This window comes from Cetorhinus maximus, chromosome 15, assembly GCF_964194155.1.
Source record: "Cetorhinus maximus chromosome 15, sCetMax3.hap1.1, whole genome shotgun sequence".
NCBI lineage: Eukaryota > Metazoa > Chordata > Chondrichthyes > Lamniformes > Cetorhinidae > Cetorhinus > Cetorhinus maximus.
In genome coordinates this window covers 28,768,567-28,786,085 of record NC_135893.1, presented here as the reverse complement: position 1 = coordinate 28,786,085, position 17,519 = coordinate 28,768,567, and the positions used below count along the sequence as shown (strand labels likewise).

Here is a 17,519-nt window from a genome sequence, read left to right as displayed (position 1 = left end):
GATTTCTGGTATGTTGGCTCCCAAAACAGGCAATACACTTGTTCCAACAGAGAGAGAGGGACAGACAGAACCTCTTACGGCCTGTCTTTTCAACTGAAGTCCTTTTTGCAGTCTCACTCTGTAGTGGTTGGCAGTCTTGCCAAATACCTCGCCCATTATGTATTTTCAATGGCTGCATCTTCCGGTCGGCGAGCAGGGGGTGGGGCCCACTTGCTGACGTGTAAAATAACACGGGGTGACGTCAGGCGTGCGTCCCGATGTCAACCCGCATCATTTAGATCTTCATTTCGGCAGCCACTTAAGGCCTTTAAAAAAGAAATTGAACCAATTAACGGACCTGCCCGTCCAACCTTAAGGTTGGCAGGCAGGCCGGGAGCCCAGGCGGCCTTCAGAAAAAGCACGAAACCTCATCCACGGGCGGGATGAGGTTTCAGGAGGGATTTAAAACGTGTATAAAATGTTTACATAAAAGAAATTGACATGTCCCAGCTCATGTGACAGCGTCACATGAGGGGACATGTCAGGAATATTTTTTCCATCCTTCCAAAAATTTTTAGAACTTCCACCGATCTCCCTGAGGCGGCACTTTGCCTCAGAGAGGTGAGTGTGCTCCTTCGTGCACATGCACAAAAGAGCGCCCTCCCAGCTGAGGGAATCTCCCCCCCCCCGCCTGCACAGGGAGCGCATAGCACTTCCAAGCGGACATCACGCTGGGCGGCCCGCCCACATAAAATGGCAGCGCGCCCCTGACTGGGGGCGCCGATCGGGAACTCGCCCACCCGCGCCCACTCCCGCACATCCCCCCCCCCCTCCCCCCCGCCCCGGTCAGGGGGAAAATGCCGCCCCAAGAGATTTTGGGTGTGCCTGTGTGGCAGCCATTGTTTCAATATCCAGTAATTTGCATTTTTAATGTCTTTTCCTTGGACAATGGCAAGTTTTGATGGGTCTCTGAATTGTAGAAGATTGTCTCTCTCTTCACACTCCCCCGAGGATGGTTTGTGTTTTTTTTCACCTTCACCTGGGAATGTGGCCTTGCATTTCTGAGTAGTTTGTTCTGTCTCATTTCAAATTGCAAAATTTCCAGTCAGTTGAAAGTTAAAAAAATCATATTTTCAAAAATAAAAGGGCATGACCTCAAGACAATAGCCAGTCACAATGCTACTGGATAGCTTGGGATCAAGAAGACGTCCCATTCGATATCTTTCTAAGTACCTGCCATGCTGTTTCCTCATTACAACAGTCCTGCAATTGTGATTTGATTTGGGGGGAAGAGAAGAGGTTTTTCAACAAGGGGGAGAATCTTTGGCTCGGCGAGGGGGGGCGGGGTCCGCTTGCCGAGGTGTAAAATGATGTCGGGCGTGCGTCCCGATGTCACCGCGTCATTTAGATTTTCAGTTTAGCGGGTGCGCAGCCGAGTTGGCTGCATGCCTGCCGAACTGTCAAAGGCCTATTAAGGCCATTTAACTAACAATTAAAATAATTAACAGAGCTGCCCGTCCAACCTTAAGGCTGGCGGGCAGGCGAAGAGCCCAGGCGGCCTTTGCATTTTTCATGGAACCTCATCCACGGGCGGGATGAGATTTCATGAATGATTTTAAATTTTCTCAAAAAATTTTGATTGAAATGAATGCACATGTCCCAGCTCATGTGACAGTTTCACGTGCAGGGACATGTCTAAATAATTTTATTATTTCTTTTTTTCCCAACTTTACAACTGCATTTAATCTCCCTGAAGCACGGAGCTGCCTCCGGGAGATTTCTGTGCTCTTTCGCCCGCACAGGGAGCGCTCAGCACTTCCGGGTGTGCGTCACGCTGGGCGGGCCTTAATTGGCCCGCCCATGTGAAATGGCAGCGCGCAGCCAATCGGGGGAGCCGATCGGGTCTGCTCGCGCCCGCCCCCGCACAAGCAATCCAAGGAGTGGTAGAATAATGGGAAACCACAAAATAATTAACCTGCTGGTACCTTTAAACTGTTAGTGCTGAAACATTTGGGTTTTATAGGTGATCTAGATTTTGACATCATGGATGGAGTAGACTAGGCCTATCATCCCCAGAATTTAGAAGAATGGGAAGTGATCTCATTGAAACATATAAAAAGTTTTAAAGGGTCTGACAGGGTAGATACTGGGAGAATGCTTCTCCTGGCTGGTGTGTCTAGAACCAGGGGTGTCTCAAGATAAGGGGTCAGCCAGTTAGGGCTGAGATGAGGAGAAATTTCTTCATTCAAAGGCTTGTGACTCTTTGGAATTCTCTACCCTGCAGAGCTGTAGGTGCTCAGTTGTTGAGTATATTCAAGACAGAGATCGATAGATGTTTGGATACTAAGGGATTTAAGGGATATAGGATAGTGCAGTAAATTGGAGTTGAACTGCAAGATCAGCCATGATTGTAAAGAGGTGGCTCAAAGTGCTGATTGACTTACTCCTGCTCCTATTTCTTACGGTAAAAGTTTATTTTATTTGAGGAAGCGATGCGGTAATATTGGTGTTTCTGTGAATCTATAGTCAAGAAACAGAAGGTTCTTGTCTTGTAATTGCTTGTATGATTGGCAGTTTAGTTAAAAGTGATTTGATTGCTAAACGGTACAGGTTTTGAAACCCTGGTGTTCTTCCTGGTTTCGAACCAACCGACTGTAATGACAGCCACCATTGTGGTCAGCCTTTTGCCTATCACTGGATGAAGGTACTCTGGCTCTGCCCAGTACTTGTTTTCTGGTTTGTGGCCCACAGCAGCGTCTTTGGCTGTTGTCTATTAATAACCGATAGAGTAGCAGCAATTGCTGTTTCTCTTGTTAAACTGGCACATAATCCTGCTGCAGCCTGCGTGTTTCTGACATTTTTGGACATGAGTATTTACTAACAAAGAGCTGTCCTTTTTTCATAGAGCAGGGATATTCGGTCTTTTTATAAAAATTTAATTTTGTGATCTGGTCTTCACAGGAAAGGCCATAATTTAATGCCCTTCACTAGTTGCCCTGAAAAAGTGGTGGTGGGCTGCCTTCTTCAGCCCCTGGTAGCTGGGACAACTGAATGGCTTGCTAGGCCACTTCACAGGGCAGTTCACATTCATTGGCGTCATGCATAAATCACCTCGCTGAGCAGACAGGTTTCCTTCCCTAAAAAGGCAGTTGGGTTTTTAATGACAGTCTGACAGCATCATGCTCTTGATATCAGCTTTTGTATTATCGGATCCCGCGGGACATAAACTCAAGTTTTCTGGCTCACATTGGCCAGTCATTGGGTTACTGGCCCAGTAACATAACCACCACACTACTGTACCCCACCACAGCCTATTTTGGCTGGCTACACCCCAGAGCTACCTTCTCTATTCACAACTTCCTGCTTGTTTCCTCCAACATTTAATACATCTTCAGTTTCAAACGCAAATTTAATTCCCTCTTAAAATGAGATTGAACCTGCATCAACAGCAACATCAAATTCTTTCCGGTCTATCCCTCATGACTGATCGTATCTCCCACTGCTGTTTCTGAATTGCACCTTACCTCTTCCTGCTTCGTGCGAAGCAGTTGGAGCTTTCAACATAGGCCCCGTTTGCATTTTGGGTGCTTTCCAGTCAGCTTTTGACTTCACTTGTCTGCAGTTGCAAAAGTTTAAAAAAAAAAACTTTTCGAAATTCCCCCAGCGGCGAACCGACCCTCACCAGAGCAAGCGTGCAGCTGAAACAAAAACGGAAAGTGCTGGAAAAACTGAGCCAGTCTGGCAGCGTGTGTGGAGGGAGAAACAAGAGTTAACGTTTCGGGTCCAATATGACTCTTCTTCAGCTGCAGCTGCGTTGGCTTCCAGCTGCCCTCTAGCATCTTATCCACTCTTCATGTGTGAGCCTGCACTGACAGTGCTACAAGATATTACAGAGCAGCCCAGCTAGATCCTATCGTCCAGGCATGTATTCTCCAGCAGGATTTTGATCAGGACTGGTCAGCTGATTCTATTTTTCTTCCCCACACCCTGTCCAAAGCCCAGGAACACTGAGGCCGATTGCAGCAGCTTAATTCATGCCCTGGTTCAGATCCGTTAACTCCAGACTGACATTTGGCCACTGACTCGTGGGGGGAGTTGGCCAGTATTTCTTAAATGTCAAATCCGTGTTTACATAAACCCCAGTGGTGAAGGGAATTAATTGGGTGCCTCCAGTGCATGGAAAAGTATTCCATTTTACAACCTGGAAAATAACCATAAAATGAGGCCATGTATGGGTGATGTTGAGAAGCACTTCTTCACACAAAGGGCTATAGAAATTTGGAACTCTGTCCTATAAGGCTGTTGAGGTTAATTGAGAATTTCAAGACTATGATTGTTATATTTTTATTAGGCAAAGGTATTAAGGGTTATGGAACCAAGATGGGTAGACGAAGTTAAGTTACAGATCCAATCAAATGGCAGTACAGGTTTGAGGGGCTGAATGGCCTCCTGTTGTTCCTGTGTATGTGATTATGGACAAAGTAAGGGTTGGATTCCAGGCAGTGGGATCACTATCACGTGATCTGACTGGCAGATCAATGGGGGGCATGTTTAATTATCAAGCTGCATTAAATTGAAGAACTTATATTTCCCAGGCAGATGAATTTGTTCGTGCCAATGCCTGTAATAGACTGACTGTGATCGCTGAGCAAATCCAGTACCTCCAGGAGAAAGCGAGAAAGGTATGAGGAATCCTCAAGTTCTGTATCATCTTCCCTCTCTGTCTTCTTCTTTTTGGCCTCCTCCCACTTCCCTAGGTCGTCAACCTCACTGTGGGGTGGCCTGGTTCCCAGGTCTCAGCTGGCCTTACTCTGGCTGACAGATGCTGTAGCGATTGTAAGTAAAACCTTTCATGTTCAAACTGTTTTGGGGATCATGTGACTGTACAGACGAATCAGCCCTAAGCACAGGTAATCTTGGGGGTGGAGCTTTCTAGTCGTGGACCCGGTTCAAGCATGTTGCTTCATCAGGAGCTCTGTAAATAAAGTTCACTGTTTCTAACAAGAAACCTGTCCGGTATACCGAGTTTATTTTAATTGGTGATGAGGATAAATAGCTCTGACACTGCACCTCGCATCGCGAATGTGAGTATTTCACTTTTTAAGGGAAGAAAGAAAAGTATACTCACCAGTCATGCCACTTATGCCAATGGACCCTTATGACACGTCCATGGAAGACTGGAGCCAGTACATAGAGCGCCTAGGTTTCTAGTTTGTGACGAATGAAATTACAGCAGAGGGGAAGCAGAAAGCAATTCTTCTAAGTGTCTGCGGGAGCAAGACATATAACCTCATCTGTAGAGTGATGGCCCTGAACGTGCCCAGTTCTAAATCTTTTAATGAGCTATTAGACCTTGTGAAGACGCATTTTTAGCCTAAGCCATTGGTGATTGTGCAAAGATTCAAGCTCAACTCTAGAGTAAGGGCCCTGGGTGAGTCAATCGCAAGGTATATGGCGAAGTTAAAACAGTTGACTGAGCACTGCGATTTCGGAGATAAACTCAATGACATGTTGCGAGATTGTTTGGTGTGCAGTGTACTCGATGATGCCATTCAGCGCCGTTTACTTGCAGAAGTTAGTATTAACCTTAAGTACACCATGGAAATAGCGCTAGCAATGGAGAGTGCTGAGAGGGACTTGCAGGCTTTGCAGAGTGTGCAACATGGCGCCGTTCTTCAGTTGGGGTGGGAACATACCACCGGGCGTGGCTCAAAACCAGGGAGACAAGCGCGAAGCGGGAAACAGTTTCTGCCGCTCAAAAAACAAAAAGGAATACTGGAAGCATTTCACTAGTGATTCAGAAATTAATTTGTTACTGATGTGGAGGTAACCATGTACCGGAAATCTGCAGATTTAAAGAGGCAGAATTCCACTACTGTCACAAAAAAGGGCAGGTTATAAAGCAGTGCACGGTGAAATCAAGACAGCCATTCAGACAGCAGACCAAGATGATTGAAGTGCACAATATAACTGAACCAGAAGCTACTGATACTGATATCTATTCCCTACACAATGTCAAAGCAGTAAAAACTGAACCAATTACCGTCACCCTTCAAGTAAATGGAAAGCCTTTAGTCATAGAAGTTGCCACAGGAGCCTCGACCACAGTGGTGGGAGAACACACATTTAAATACCTAAATGAAGGTACCCAGCCACTGAATCTGGAACAAACCACGGGCTTAGCTGAAGACATACACTGGACAGGCAGTACAGGTAAAAGGCATCGCCTCTGTACCTGTATCCTACAGGCAACAGGCAGTCTCCCAGCTGCCAGTGATTGTTGTAACCGGTGAAAGATTTAGCCATCTGGGCCGCGATTGGTTAAAAGAAATTAAGCTCAGCTGGCCAGAAATTTTTCAAGTCAGAACAAGAAGAAATCCTGCTTTGATAAGGGAACATGATGGTGTCTTTTGGAATGAGACAAGAGAACCAAAGGACCTTCGCAGGATACAAGGGTCCCTCAGGTCAGAGTTGGTTCCACGGGAAAATCATGCAAAGAAGCTAAATGAATACAATGCCACTCTGAACCAACTGAAGAAACAGTGGCAGAAAAACTCAATAATGTTCAATGTTCCAGGAGGAAACACTGGAGACAGTGTTTAACCATTTTTTGTATATCACTGTCTATACCTGGCCACCAGAAATAGCTTCACACAAGTCTCAAAAAGGAGACAGAAGAACTGAAGTATCAGTTGATTGAGACAAAAGAGGCATAAGAAAGAAAAATCACAGAGCTTTCTAAGATGTGAGTGGGTGGTGAAGCCATGGGTAGCTCAGCCCAAAAATTAACCAAGTTAAGATTTCACCAGAGAGAAATTTGGCCGACTGTAAAATTAAAATGAAGGACGGGACAAATCTCTGCAGCAAGCACAAGAAAAAGACAGAAATCAAACCCGAAAGGCCAATAGGCTGTGTCTCCAGAACCCTCTCTGCAGCCGAGAAGGTTTACTCACAACTTGAAAAAGAAGGTTTATCCGTATTATTTGGAGCAAAGAAATTCCATCAATATCTGCATGGTCGACATTTCTCCATAGTGTCAGATCACAAGCCACTAATGTGTTTATTCAGTGAAGATAAAGCAATTCCACCGATAGCCTCTGCCAGAATTCAACGATGGGCTTTAATTTTGTCGACATATGAGTACGTCTTTATGCACCCTCCAGGTGTGCATATAACAAATGCAGTCATCAGTCATCTTCCTTTGCCAGATAGCATTATACATGCTCCAGTGTCTCAAGCAGTTGCACTTGTGTTGAATTTCCTGGACTCTTCGCAGGTCTGTGTGAAGCAGATAAGGAATTGGACAAACCGAGATCCAATTTTATCAAGAGTCCGAGAACAGGTATTGCAAGAATGGTCGAATGTACAAGTCTCTGAAGAGTTAAAACCATTCTATGCCCATAAACTTTAATTAAGTTGTCAAGATGGAATCTTGTTGGGAGGTCAAGAATCGTCATCCCTTCGCAAGGAAGGGAACCACTCTTGACAGAGCTTCACAGTGCGCATCCAGGCATATCGAAGATGAAGATGCTTGTGCAAAGCTGCATCTGGTGGCCAGGTATAGACAGTGATATAGAAAAAAATGTTAAACACGGTGTCCAGTGTCAACAACAACAGAAGTCGCCCGTTTCAGCTCCACTGCATCCATGGGAGTGGCCTGGTCAATCTTGGGTTAGACTACATATAGACTATGTAGGCCCATTTTTAGGTACCATGTTTTTATTGATCATCGACGCACATTCTAAGTGGATGGGCGTGTATGAAGTTAGGTCACCAACATCGTGTGCAAATATTGAAAAGCTGTGCCGATGTTTTGGTGTACATGGCCTACCAGAAGTCATCGTTTCGGATATTGGCACTGCTTTCACTAGTATGGAATTCCAGAGATTCATGAACTTAAATAGGATTAAACATATCAAAACAGCACCATATCATCCCTCATCCAATGGGCTAGCAGAAAGAGCAGTACAAACTTTTAAAACAGAAATTAATAAATTACCCGAAGGAATATCGAAGATTTAATGTGGGAGAGACAGTTTTTGTGCGAAATTTTAGAAATGGACCTAGATGGGTTTCTGGTATAATTGTCTCTGAATTTTGTCATACCAAGTGGAATTGGAAAACCAGATTGTTCGAAAACATGTGGATCATCTAAGAAATAGAGAGACACTCTAACAACCAGTTACTCCACCTGAAATCGAAGTCGAACCTTTGATCCCTGAGATGCCAGATCGACATAGAATAGATATGCCTAATGTCTCTGTTGAAGTAAATAATTCTGAACTGCCATTGTCTAAGGATGTCCCTGATGCTGCAGTTCCTGATCAAGTCGATCCAATGGAAGGATCTCAAGCCTTAGAGCTGCGTCACTCTAACCGAATTAGAAAACCACCTCAAAGACTTAATCTATAATCGCATTAACTGTGTATTTTTGTATATGTTATGGCATTCTGAATTCACTTTGTTTACATTGCCAGATGAAACTGGGGAACATTTGGATTGCAGGGATCACAACCTTAATTTTAATTTCCTGGTTGTTGCTCTCCCCAGTGTCAGTGTGTTTTACTGTAGTTCAGGCTCAACAATGGCTGGGCCGCAGGGACAGGGTGGGACGAGCTCTCAGACTGCTGTAATCCAGAACAAATTGATGATATCTGACCTTCAGGCTTGCTAAAGGCATCAGTTACGTTTGTCTCTGGTGTTTTCCCCCATTGGCCACCATGCCTTCAGTCATCTAGGCCCTAAACTCTGAATTCCTTCCCCAAGCCTCTTCACCTCCCCACCTCTCTCTCCGCCCTTAAGGCTTCATGTAAAACCTATTCCTTGTCCTTCTTTGACTCTGTGTCAATGTTTGCCTGCTTTGCAATCCTGTAAATTGTCTTGGGACATTTAATCGCATTAAAGACATTATACAAGTGCAAGATGTTGCTCTGTCTCGAGAGACATCTGTGGAGATTTAGTTGTATTGAATGTTGCTGTTAGTCTTTAGTTGCTGGAAGAGCTGCTGATTTTTGAGTTACAGTCATAGAATATCAGGCTTGTTGTGGTCAACAGCACATGACCAAAATCTTACTCGAAATGCTTTCTTTATGTGTGTTAAAATGGCTGAATGTCTGTACACCTTAAACAACTATTTCCTCCATTGTCGTGGTGGCTTTGTGTTTCTCGGGGGGTCTCGAGCCTCTTGATTCTGAGACCCTTCTGCTCCTGTGTCATAAAAATGGACCCCAAAACACAAATGCAAATGTAAGTAATCATTATGCAGTTACGCATATATATTTATTATTTATTTTTGTTGGACCTAATGTGAAACTTACCACTGGTTCCTGTTACATGGCAAAAATCAGGAACAAATTCATACACAGCAAGATCCCACAATTGAAAATCAGACGGATCACTGTGCACTATGTGCAGCTAAGCTCCAAGCTCACTTTCTAATGCAAATGGAGTACTTCATATCTTTAAAAAAGTCAGCTTTCATGGCTGTCCGCACCTCATGTGAGTGATATTCCTTTGGACTCTGACCCCGGCATCGTGAGTTCCCAGGACAGTGGCAATGACAACGGGGAGTCTGATCTGCCACCCGTGCCATGTGTGACTCTGTAAGATGCTGACATGAAAGACTCAGAGCTCAGCTACCTGAAAGAGCAAAAGATGAAGTCAACTGAACATTTCCTGACACTCTTTGCTGAATTCTTGGCACGTTTCCCCAGAAAAGGGACATGAAGTACGACCGACCTGTTGCTCTGTTTACCCAGCGGTAAGAGGGTGTGGCTTGCCAGGGATAGAACCCACTGTCGTTGGTCAGGACCAGATTTAGGGGAGGCGAGGGGTCATGCATCCTCTTCTCCACCATCAGCAGCGGTGGCAGTGTCACGTCTCTTAGTGTCACGTCTCTTTCTGCTTCTCTCTGTCTTTTTATGCTTTGCCTAAGCTGCGAGTGTGTGATTTCAAGAACCATGCTTCCGGTACATGCCAGGATACCAAAGCTGAATTTTTATCGCATAATAGAATTTTTAAAAAAGATTTTGTGCTTGAAAGATGCTATTTTGGTGGACCTGTTGAAGACTTCCTGTGGATGCCGGTTGAGAATCCCCGATCTACAAGGTGCACAGTAGCAACTTGTCAAGGCGCCTTTGGCAGCACCTCCCAAACCTGCAACCTACATCATCTCGAAGAACAAGGGCACCAAAGGCACAGGAACTCCGCCATCTCTACGTTCCCTTCTAAGTCTCGCACAATCACGACTTGGACATGTTTTGACTATCCCTTCAGCATTGCTGGTTCAAAATCTTGGAACTCCATCCCGAACAGTTCTATGGCAGTATCTCCAGTTTGTGGGCTGGAGCGGTTCCTGAAGGCAGATCACCACCACCTTCTCACGGGCAACTAGAGAAGGCCAATAAACAAATGCTAGCCTTGCCAATGATGCCCATATCATGAGAATTAAACTCTCCTACAAGAGGTGTGACAGTATTACCCAGGGCAGCTCTCTTACCTCTTGGCTAAGTGCATTTTGAGTGACTCCATACCCCAAATGGATTACAAAATTTGTGTCCTTGTGAAGCCAAAACTGCTTCACGTCATCATGTTTTCTATAATATGCCGCTTACACTGCAGCAAGCAGCCAGGATTCAACAATGCTAAAGGAGCAATGGATAAGAACTGATGCCATTAAATGTTGAAGGGTGAAAGGTTAAATTAGCCAGATTACCTTCTTCATCTTCTTTGTCAAATTAGAAAACGTCAGTTTCATTGACATTCGCTCTTAAAATTAAAAGAATTTTGCCCAGGGTTTCCCCAGAACGCTATTGTTGGTGCCATCATTATACATAGTGCTGCCCCTTAATGATCTTATTCTGTGTAATTTCTCCACATGCTCTGTTCAGGTCCTGGAAGAGGCCAAGAGGGATGCAGATCTCCATCACGTTGCCTGCAATGTTGTGAAGAAGCCTGGCACTGTGTATTTCATGTACAGACGGGACTCTGGGCAGGAATACTTCTCCATCCTTTCTCCAAAGGTCAGTGGGATTTAAACATTTCCAAGTCCTCAATAAATGAAAGGAGATCCCGATTCATTGCAGCTGCACTGTGATGTAGTTTGGGAAAGATCAGGAACTTGGTTTGTTCACTGAACCATGCAGGCTCGGTAGGTCCTGACTGTGGCTCAGTCAGTAGCACTCTCGTCTCTGAGTCAGAAACTTGTGGATTCAATTCCCACTCCAGAGTCTTGAGCACATAATATGGGCTGCCACTTCAGTACAGGATTGAAAGCATTAGGAGTGCCATCTTTCAAATGAGATGTTAAATTGAGGCCCCATCTGCTCCCTCAGGTGGACATAAAAGATCCCATGGTAATACTTGAAGAACGGAATTATCCTTGGTGTCGTGGCCAATATTTGTCACTCAGCCAATGTCACTAAAACAGGTCATTACCAAATGGCCATTTGTGGGACCTTTCTCGTGCTACATTTCCTTACATTACCCCAATTAACTACGCTTTGAAAGTACTGGCTATAAAGTGACCCGAGGTCGTGAAAATTGCTATGTGTTCAAATCTTTTTTTTATTAAGTCTGTTGTTTCTCGCTATTCATCCTAGGAGTGGGGACAGAGCTGCCCACATGAGTTCCGTGGTGCATACAAGCTGCAGCATGACATGTCATGGACACCGTACGAGGAGATTGAGAAAAGAGATTCAGAAATCAGTCTCATCGATAAACTCCTGACCCAACAGCAGACACTGCCACAGAGCACAGAGCCCAACTTCCGGGGGCTTTACCCAATGTTATTACCTGCCAGCAAGAACAGTCTCTAGCATTCTACACGTCCTGAAAAGAAAGCTTTGATTCCGGAAAATGCCAAGTTTCCTGATGACCACACGGGATCATTTTAAAAGTTTGTTTCCTGCTTGAACCTTTGCAGTTTGTGCTTCCCGTCTTCTCATTTGCAACACAGCCTAGGAATGATTGTGCGCTCTAACAGTAGACAAACACTTGACGTGTTCATATGACTTTCCTCCTGTTTACCGCAGATGGTAGACGGTTTTCTATTTATTTTAAATGGGATGGCACCTGCATAAAATAATACACTAGGGAGTAGCATCAGATCACAACAAGCATTTGTCCGCTAACATCAGCAACAGCAAACACTAGGCTAAAAAGGGAAGATTTCACCTTCCCACTTGTTGCCAATCAACACTCATATTTACAATCATCTGGGAATCCCATGGAGGAAATTCAGCAAATTGGACTAAGTAACCCTTGAGTTATATTGCATTTGCCTGCTCTTTGAATATTGTAACTAGTGACTGGGTTATGATTAACTTATTTAAAGGACATCACCATCATAACCAAGTTTATTTAATAAGATCATAAGAAGTATGGGCAGGAGTTAAACCATACGGCCCCTCGAGCCTGATCTGCCATTCAATATGATTATGGCTGACCTTCAGCCCCGACTCTACTTTTCTGTCAACTCCTCACATTTCTTGATTCCCTCTCAGAGACCCAAAACCTGTTCTAACTCCGACTTAAATATATTCAACGATGGAGCATCCACAACCCTCTGGGGTATTCCAAAGATTCACAACCCTTTGATTGAAAAACATTTCTCCTCACTTCAGTCCCTAAGTGATCAGCCCCTTATCCTGAGACGGTGCCACCATATTCTGGATTCCCCAGTCAGGGGGAAACAACCTCAGTGTCTACCCTGTCAAGCACATGCATCAGCACCAATCTACTAACGCAGTGCTTCCTGAACTTTTTCCCAGTTTGACCCCATTTTAATGCCTCAGACTCTGCGTGACCCTAGAGTGAAGATTTGTGGGGTACGAGAGTTGTTGAGCGGGGGAGGGTGAGAGGAGGACTTAGTTGCTGAGTGGGGGTAGGTGGTTTTATTTCTTGACTCCGTGGGGGGGGTTGGGGGAACAGGAGTTCAGCACCGGGGGTGTTGATGAAAAAGCAGGGTTTCTCCCAAAAAAACCCAAACTTTTCTACAGGCTTTTTTTTTGTTGAAAAAGCAGTCGGGCCTCAGAGAATAGTCCATTAGGCCATGCCTACCAACAGAAAAAGATTGCAACAATTTAAAGGGGCCTCGCAGCTGTCAGAAATCAGTCCGACCTCCGTGGCAGTCATTGCTGCCTTGGAGCTTGGCGACCCCAAAAATCTCATCTTGATACCCCACTGGGGGTCACGACCCACAGTTTGGGAAGCACTGGTTTAATCCAATGAATTTTAATGCTCCTTGATGCCCTTAATTCATCCCTTCAAAAGGACATGGGAACAGGAACGGTTAGCCACTTGAGCATGTTCTGCCATTTAATTAGATCGTGAGTGATCTGTATCTTAACTCTATCTATCCTCCTTGGTTCTACAACCCTGAATAGCTTTACCTAACAAAAATCTATCCACCCTAATTTTGATAGGAACATAATATTTTTAGAGACCGCTCCTTAAATTCTGTGCAGAGCTTGACACTTCTACTCTTTGTATTCAAATTGCTCTCAAAATGTATGAAAAATCTGCAGCCATCAATTATTCAGACTAATGTTCTTCCAACCTCTCCCAGATTTGAAGTGCTAAATGCTATAACTCTAGTGCTGGGTGCTGTGTGAAGTGGCCATTGTGATTCAAGTTTTCATACAGCCACCAGTTTACTTTACTGAAATCCTCATGATAACAGAAATAAATTTGGAGTGTTGAAAACCAGTAACAGAAGAGGGAAGATTCTCTGCTAAAAGCCTGTTACAGATGAAAGTAGTGTGAGAGTGAAATCATAGACAACAGCCCTGCAGCTGCAATTGGGCAGTTTCTCCTCAGAAGGAGCAGAGCTGGGTCCTATGTAAAATGAATTTGGGCAGTTTCAAAGTAGTCCTAATGGACATTGGTGTAGAGTGTGTCCCAATTCACCACTAAAATGGCAATCAGGGACACATTCCTAGAGGACAGAGCAGAAGAAGCCTTATTCTACATCCAGCCTGACCTGGGTGGACCTGATACTATTTTTCTTATTTGTTCATAGGATGTGGGCATCATTGGCTAGGCCAGCATTTATTGCCCATCCTTAATTGCCCTTGAGAAGGTGGTGGTGAGCTACCTTCTTGAATCCCTGAAGTCCCTGTGCTGTAGGTACACCCACAGTGCTGTTAGGGAGGGAGTTCCAGGACTTTGACCCAGCGACAGTAAAGGAATGTTCCAAATCAGGACGGTGTGTGACTTGGAGGGCAACTTGCAGGTGGTGGTGTTCCCATGTGTCTACTGCCTATATCCTTCTAGGCAGTAGAGGCCACAGGTTTGGAAGATGCTGTTGAAGGAACCTTGGTGAGTTCCTGCAGTGCATCTAGCAGTACACTCTGCTGCCACTGTGTTTGAAGTTGACAGCTGAGATGCCAATCAAGCGGGCAGCTTTGTTCTGGATGTTATTGAGTTTCTTGAATGTTGTAGGAGCTGCAATCATCCAGGCTGGTGAGAAACACTCCATCACGTTCCTGATTTGTGCCTTACAGGCTTTGGGGAGTCAGGAGGTGACAGAATTCCCAGCTCCTGATCTGCCTCTGTAGTCGCAGTATTTATATGGCTGGTCCAGTTAAGTTTCTCTTCAATGGTAATCCCCAGGCTGCTGTGGAACCTTCAGCGACGGGAATGCCGTTGAACAAGGGCAATGTTATATTCTTCCTTGTTGGAGATGGTTATTGCCTGGCACATAGGTGATGCGCATGTTACATGCCATTTATTTGCCCAAGCCTGAATGTTGTCCAGGTCTTGCTGCATATGGACTCTGACTACTCCAGGATCTAAGTTGTACTGGACACTGTGCAATCATCAGCAAACATCCCCACTTCTGACCTTATGATGGAGGGAAGGTCAATGATCAGGTAGCTGAAGATGGTTGAGCCTAGGACACTACTACCCTGAGGAACTCCTGAAGTGATGTCCTGGGACTGAGATGGTGCCTCTCCAACAACTACAACCATTTTCTTATGAGTTAGGTTTAACTCCAATCAATGGGGTGTTTTCCCCCCGATTCCTATTGATTTCAGTTTTGCCAGGGCTCCTTGATAGCACACTCAGTGAAATTCTGCCTTGCTGTTCAGGGTAATCACTCACCTCCCTTCTGGAATTAGCTCTTTTGTATATGTTTGCATCAAGGGTGTAATGGGGTCTGGAGAGCCCAAACTGAGCATCAGGTGAACTGTTAGGTGGAATTTAATGTAGGCAACAGTGCTTGCTGGCTGGAGAGCTGGCAAGAGTCCCGTGTCACCTCATTTCTGAAAAGCCTGCCCCATTAAATGCCAATCAGGCAGCAGCAGGCCTTCCCCTGGATCAAGGACCCAAAGTCCCACCCACCAAGAGCTGCTGGCCAATCAGAGGTTGGCAGCTCTACATTGCTATGTTGCCCCACTGGGGAGGCGGTGGCTGCTGCCGGTAATGCAACACCTGAGGTCCAGGCCACAGATGTGAGAGGGATCACAGGGCAAGGATTGCGGGGCAGTGAGGGAGGGGAGGTGGAGGCGGCAGCAAGGGATGGTTCTCAGCCAGCCCCCCAACTTCCTGATGCCGGGACCCTTGATCAGGCACCAAATGCTTTCAAACAAGCAAATACCAGGCCCTCCCACTCTGCCCTGCCCTGCTCACCCTGCCGGAATGCCATAAACAACCCAAGTGTTTGTTTTTCGTGCTTCCTGCAGTGGTAAGCACCCTGTACGCTACTGGGTGAATACCAGCAACAGGGTGGGGGGGGGGGGGGGGGCGGAAATAAGGCCCTTAAATGGTAGCAGGGCAGGAAGGCTGTTCAGGAGCCTTCCCACCGTGGGCCTAATTGGGGCAGAGGTGGCACAATGGTGGGGTCATCACCCACCACCCTCCTGCTCAATTACGCCCCTCACCACCAAACGCACGGGGGGGGGAACACATTAAATTTCATCATTGTGTCCGATTCTGAGCACCACGCTCCATGAAAGCTGTGAAGGCTTTATTAAAGGTGTAAAACAATTCATAAGCATGGTTCCAGGGATGGGGGACTTCAGTTACATAGATAGATTGGAGAAATTGGTGTTGTTCTTAAAGAAAAGGTTGAGAGGAGATTTGATAGAGATGTTCAAAGTCATGAGGAGTCTAGACAGAGTAGATAGAAACCCTTCCTTTCATCGGAGAGATTGAGAGCCAGAGGACAAGGATTTAACGTGATTGGCATAAGAACCAAAGGTGACATGAGGAACCTTTTTTTACGCACTGATCTGGAATGCACTGCCCAAGAGTGCAGTGGAGGCAGGATCAATTGGGGCTTTCAAAAAGAAATTGGATAAGGTACCTGAAGATAAAAAAAATTGCAGGGTTACAGGGAAAGGGCGGGGGGGGAGTGGGACTAGCTGAATTGCTAGTCACAGGGCAAACACAGACTTGATGGGCCGAATGGCATCTTCCTGTACTGGAACCATTCGATGAATCTCTGATAGTCACTAATGGACATACAGGAGAGAAGGCAAATGTCATTAGGTACAGTGACTCAATTTTTAAAAATGGCATTACATACCCAGGGACTCATGCTTGAGGTATTCCACTCCATCCTACTTGCCATGCCATGATATAACTTCATGTTATGAGGCAAGCATGGTGACTTAGCACAGCGTGTTTCGAAGGCCAGCAGTGGCGATGCTGGTTGTTGCATCAGATTGGAAGCTTCATGATAAAATAGGCCTATCATCGTTGGTTTAACAGAGGCCGATAAATTGATCTGACAGCTACAATGCAAAACAAAATTGATTCATCCTGACAGTTTCACGCCACAACTGGCAAATTACCCCACACCTTTGTTCAGTCTGCATTATGAGATATACTGGTGCATTGCTGGACAGCTGCCATGTGCTTCCTATGAGAGCATTCCTCATATCACAGATACCAGTGGAATTCCCCCAGCGTCTCACTAAGTCCATAGGCTTGTGGTGCTCAGCCAAGCCAAGCAGGAAAGGCCCAGGTTCAATCACAGCTCTGTTCTGTCCTCTCAAGATGTTGTATGGGGTGTTGCTATTAACCTCACAATAACTCTGGGCGAAGGGAACCAATTCTGACTGCTGTCCATGGACTCTTGCTGGAAAGTGTGTGTAGACATCATGCAATAAGCTAGAGTGGACATTATTTTCAAGAAAATAGTTGTAACGCACTTATTCATCTAATGATGAGTATGCTACTTTCCCTTGTGAGAAGTTCCGAGTAACCGCCATCCCCTGGCAAGGGCCAAACGTGCACTAGTAAATTGTCCAGTGGCTACCTTATCAGGCAAAGTGGGAAGGTGAGGTGAGATTGGTTCCAAAATGGCTACATATCTCAACAATAATTATTGCCCTGGGTCACATGAAGAGTGGATGCTTTGGTGAGATAGAGCGCAAGCAACACTGTTGGCCAATATCTTACTGTGTGTCCGTCCCTTTGGAGTCTGGGGGACTAGTGGTGGACGAGAATATTGAATAATTTAAAAAAGTTGAATATTAAGAAAGTTTTCTGGTAGCAGGCACACCATTTGCAATATTAGTCCGGATTGAATT

General features: G+C 45.3%; 1 protein-coding gene across 2 annotated transcripts in view; it reads left to right on the top strand.

The window, feature by feature from the left end:
- c15h1orf50 (chromosome 15 C1orf50 homolog) overlaps positions 1-17,519 on the top strand; it is a 65,996-nt gene that overhangs the window by 46,539 nt on the left and 1,938 nt on the right. The window contains exons 3-5 of one of the 2 annotated variants that reach the window (XR_013578907.1): positions 4,575-4,661; positions 10,869-11,000; positions 11,580-11,875. Coding sequence is in view for 1 of the 2 variants with exons in the window: in XM_078558196.1 (XP_078414322.1) it covers positions 4,575-4,661; positions 10,869-11,000; positions 11,580-11,795 (435 nt within the window). In the remaining variant the exon portion in view is untranslated. Of the gene's footprint in view, positions 1-4,574; positions 4,662-10,868; positions 11,001-11,579; positions 11,899-17,519 lie in introns of those variants that run through there. The other variant, XM_078558196.1, reaches the window with a different exon arrangement.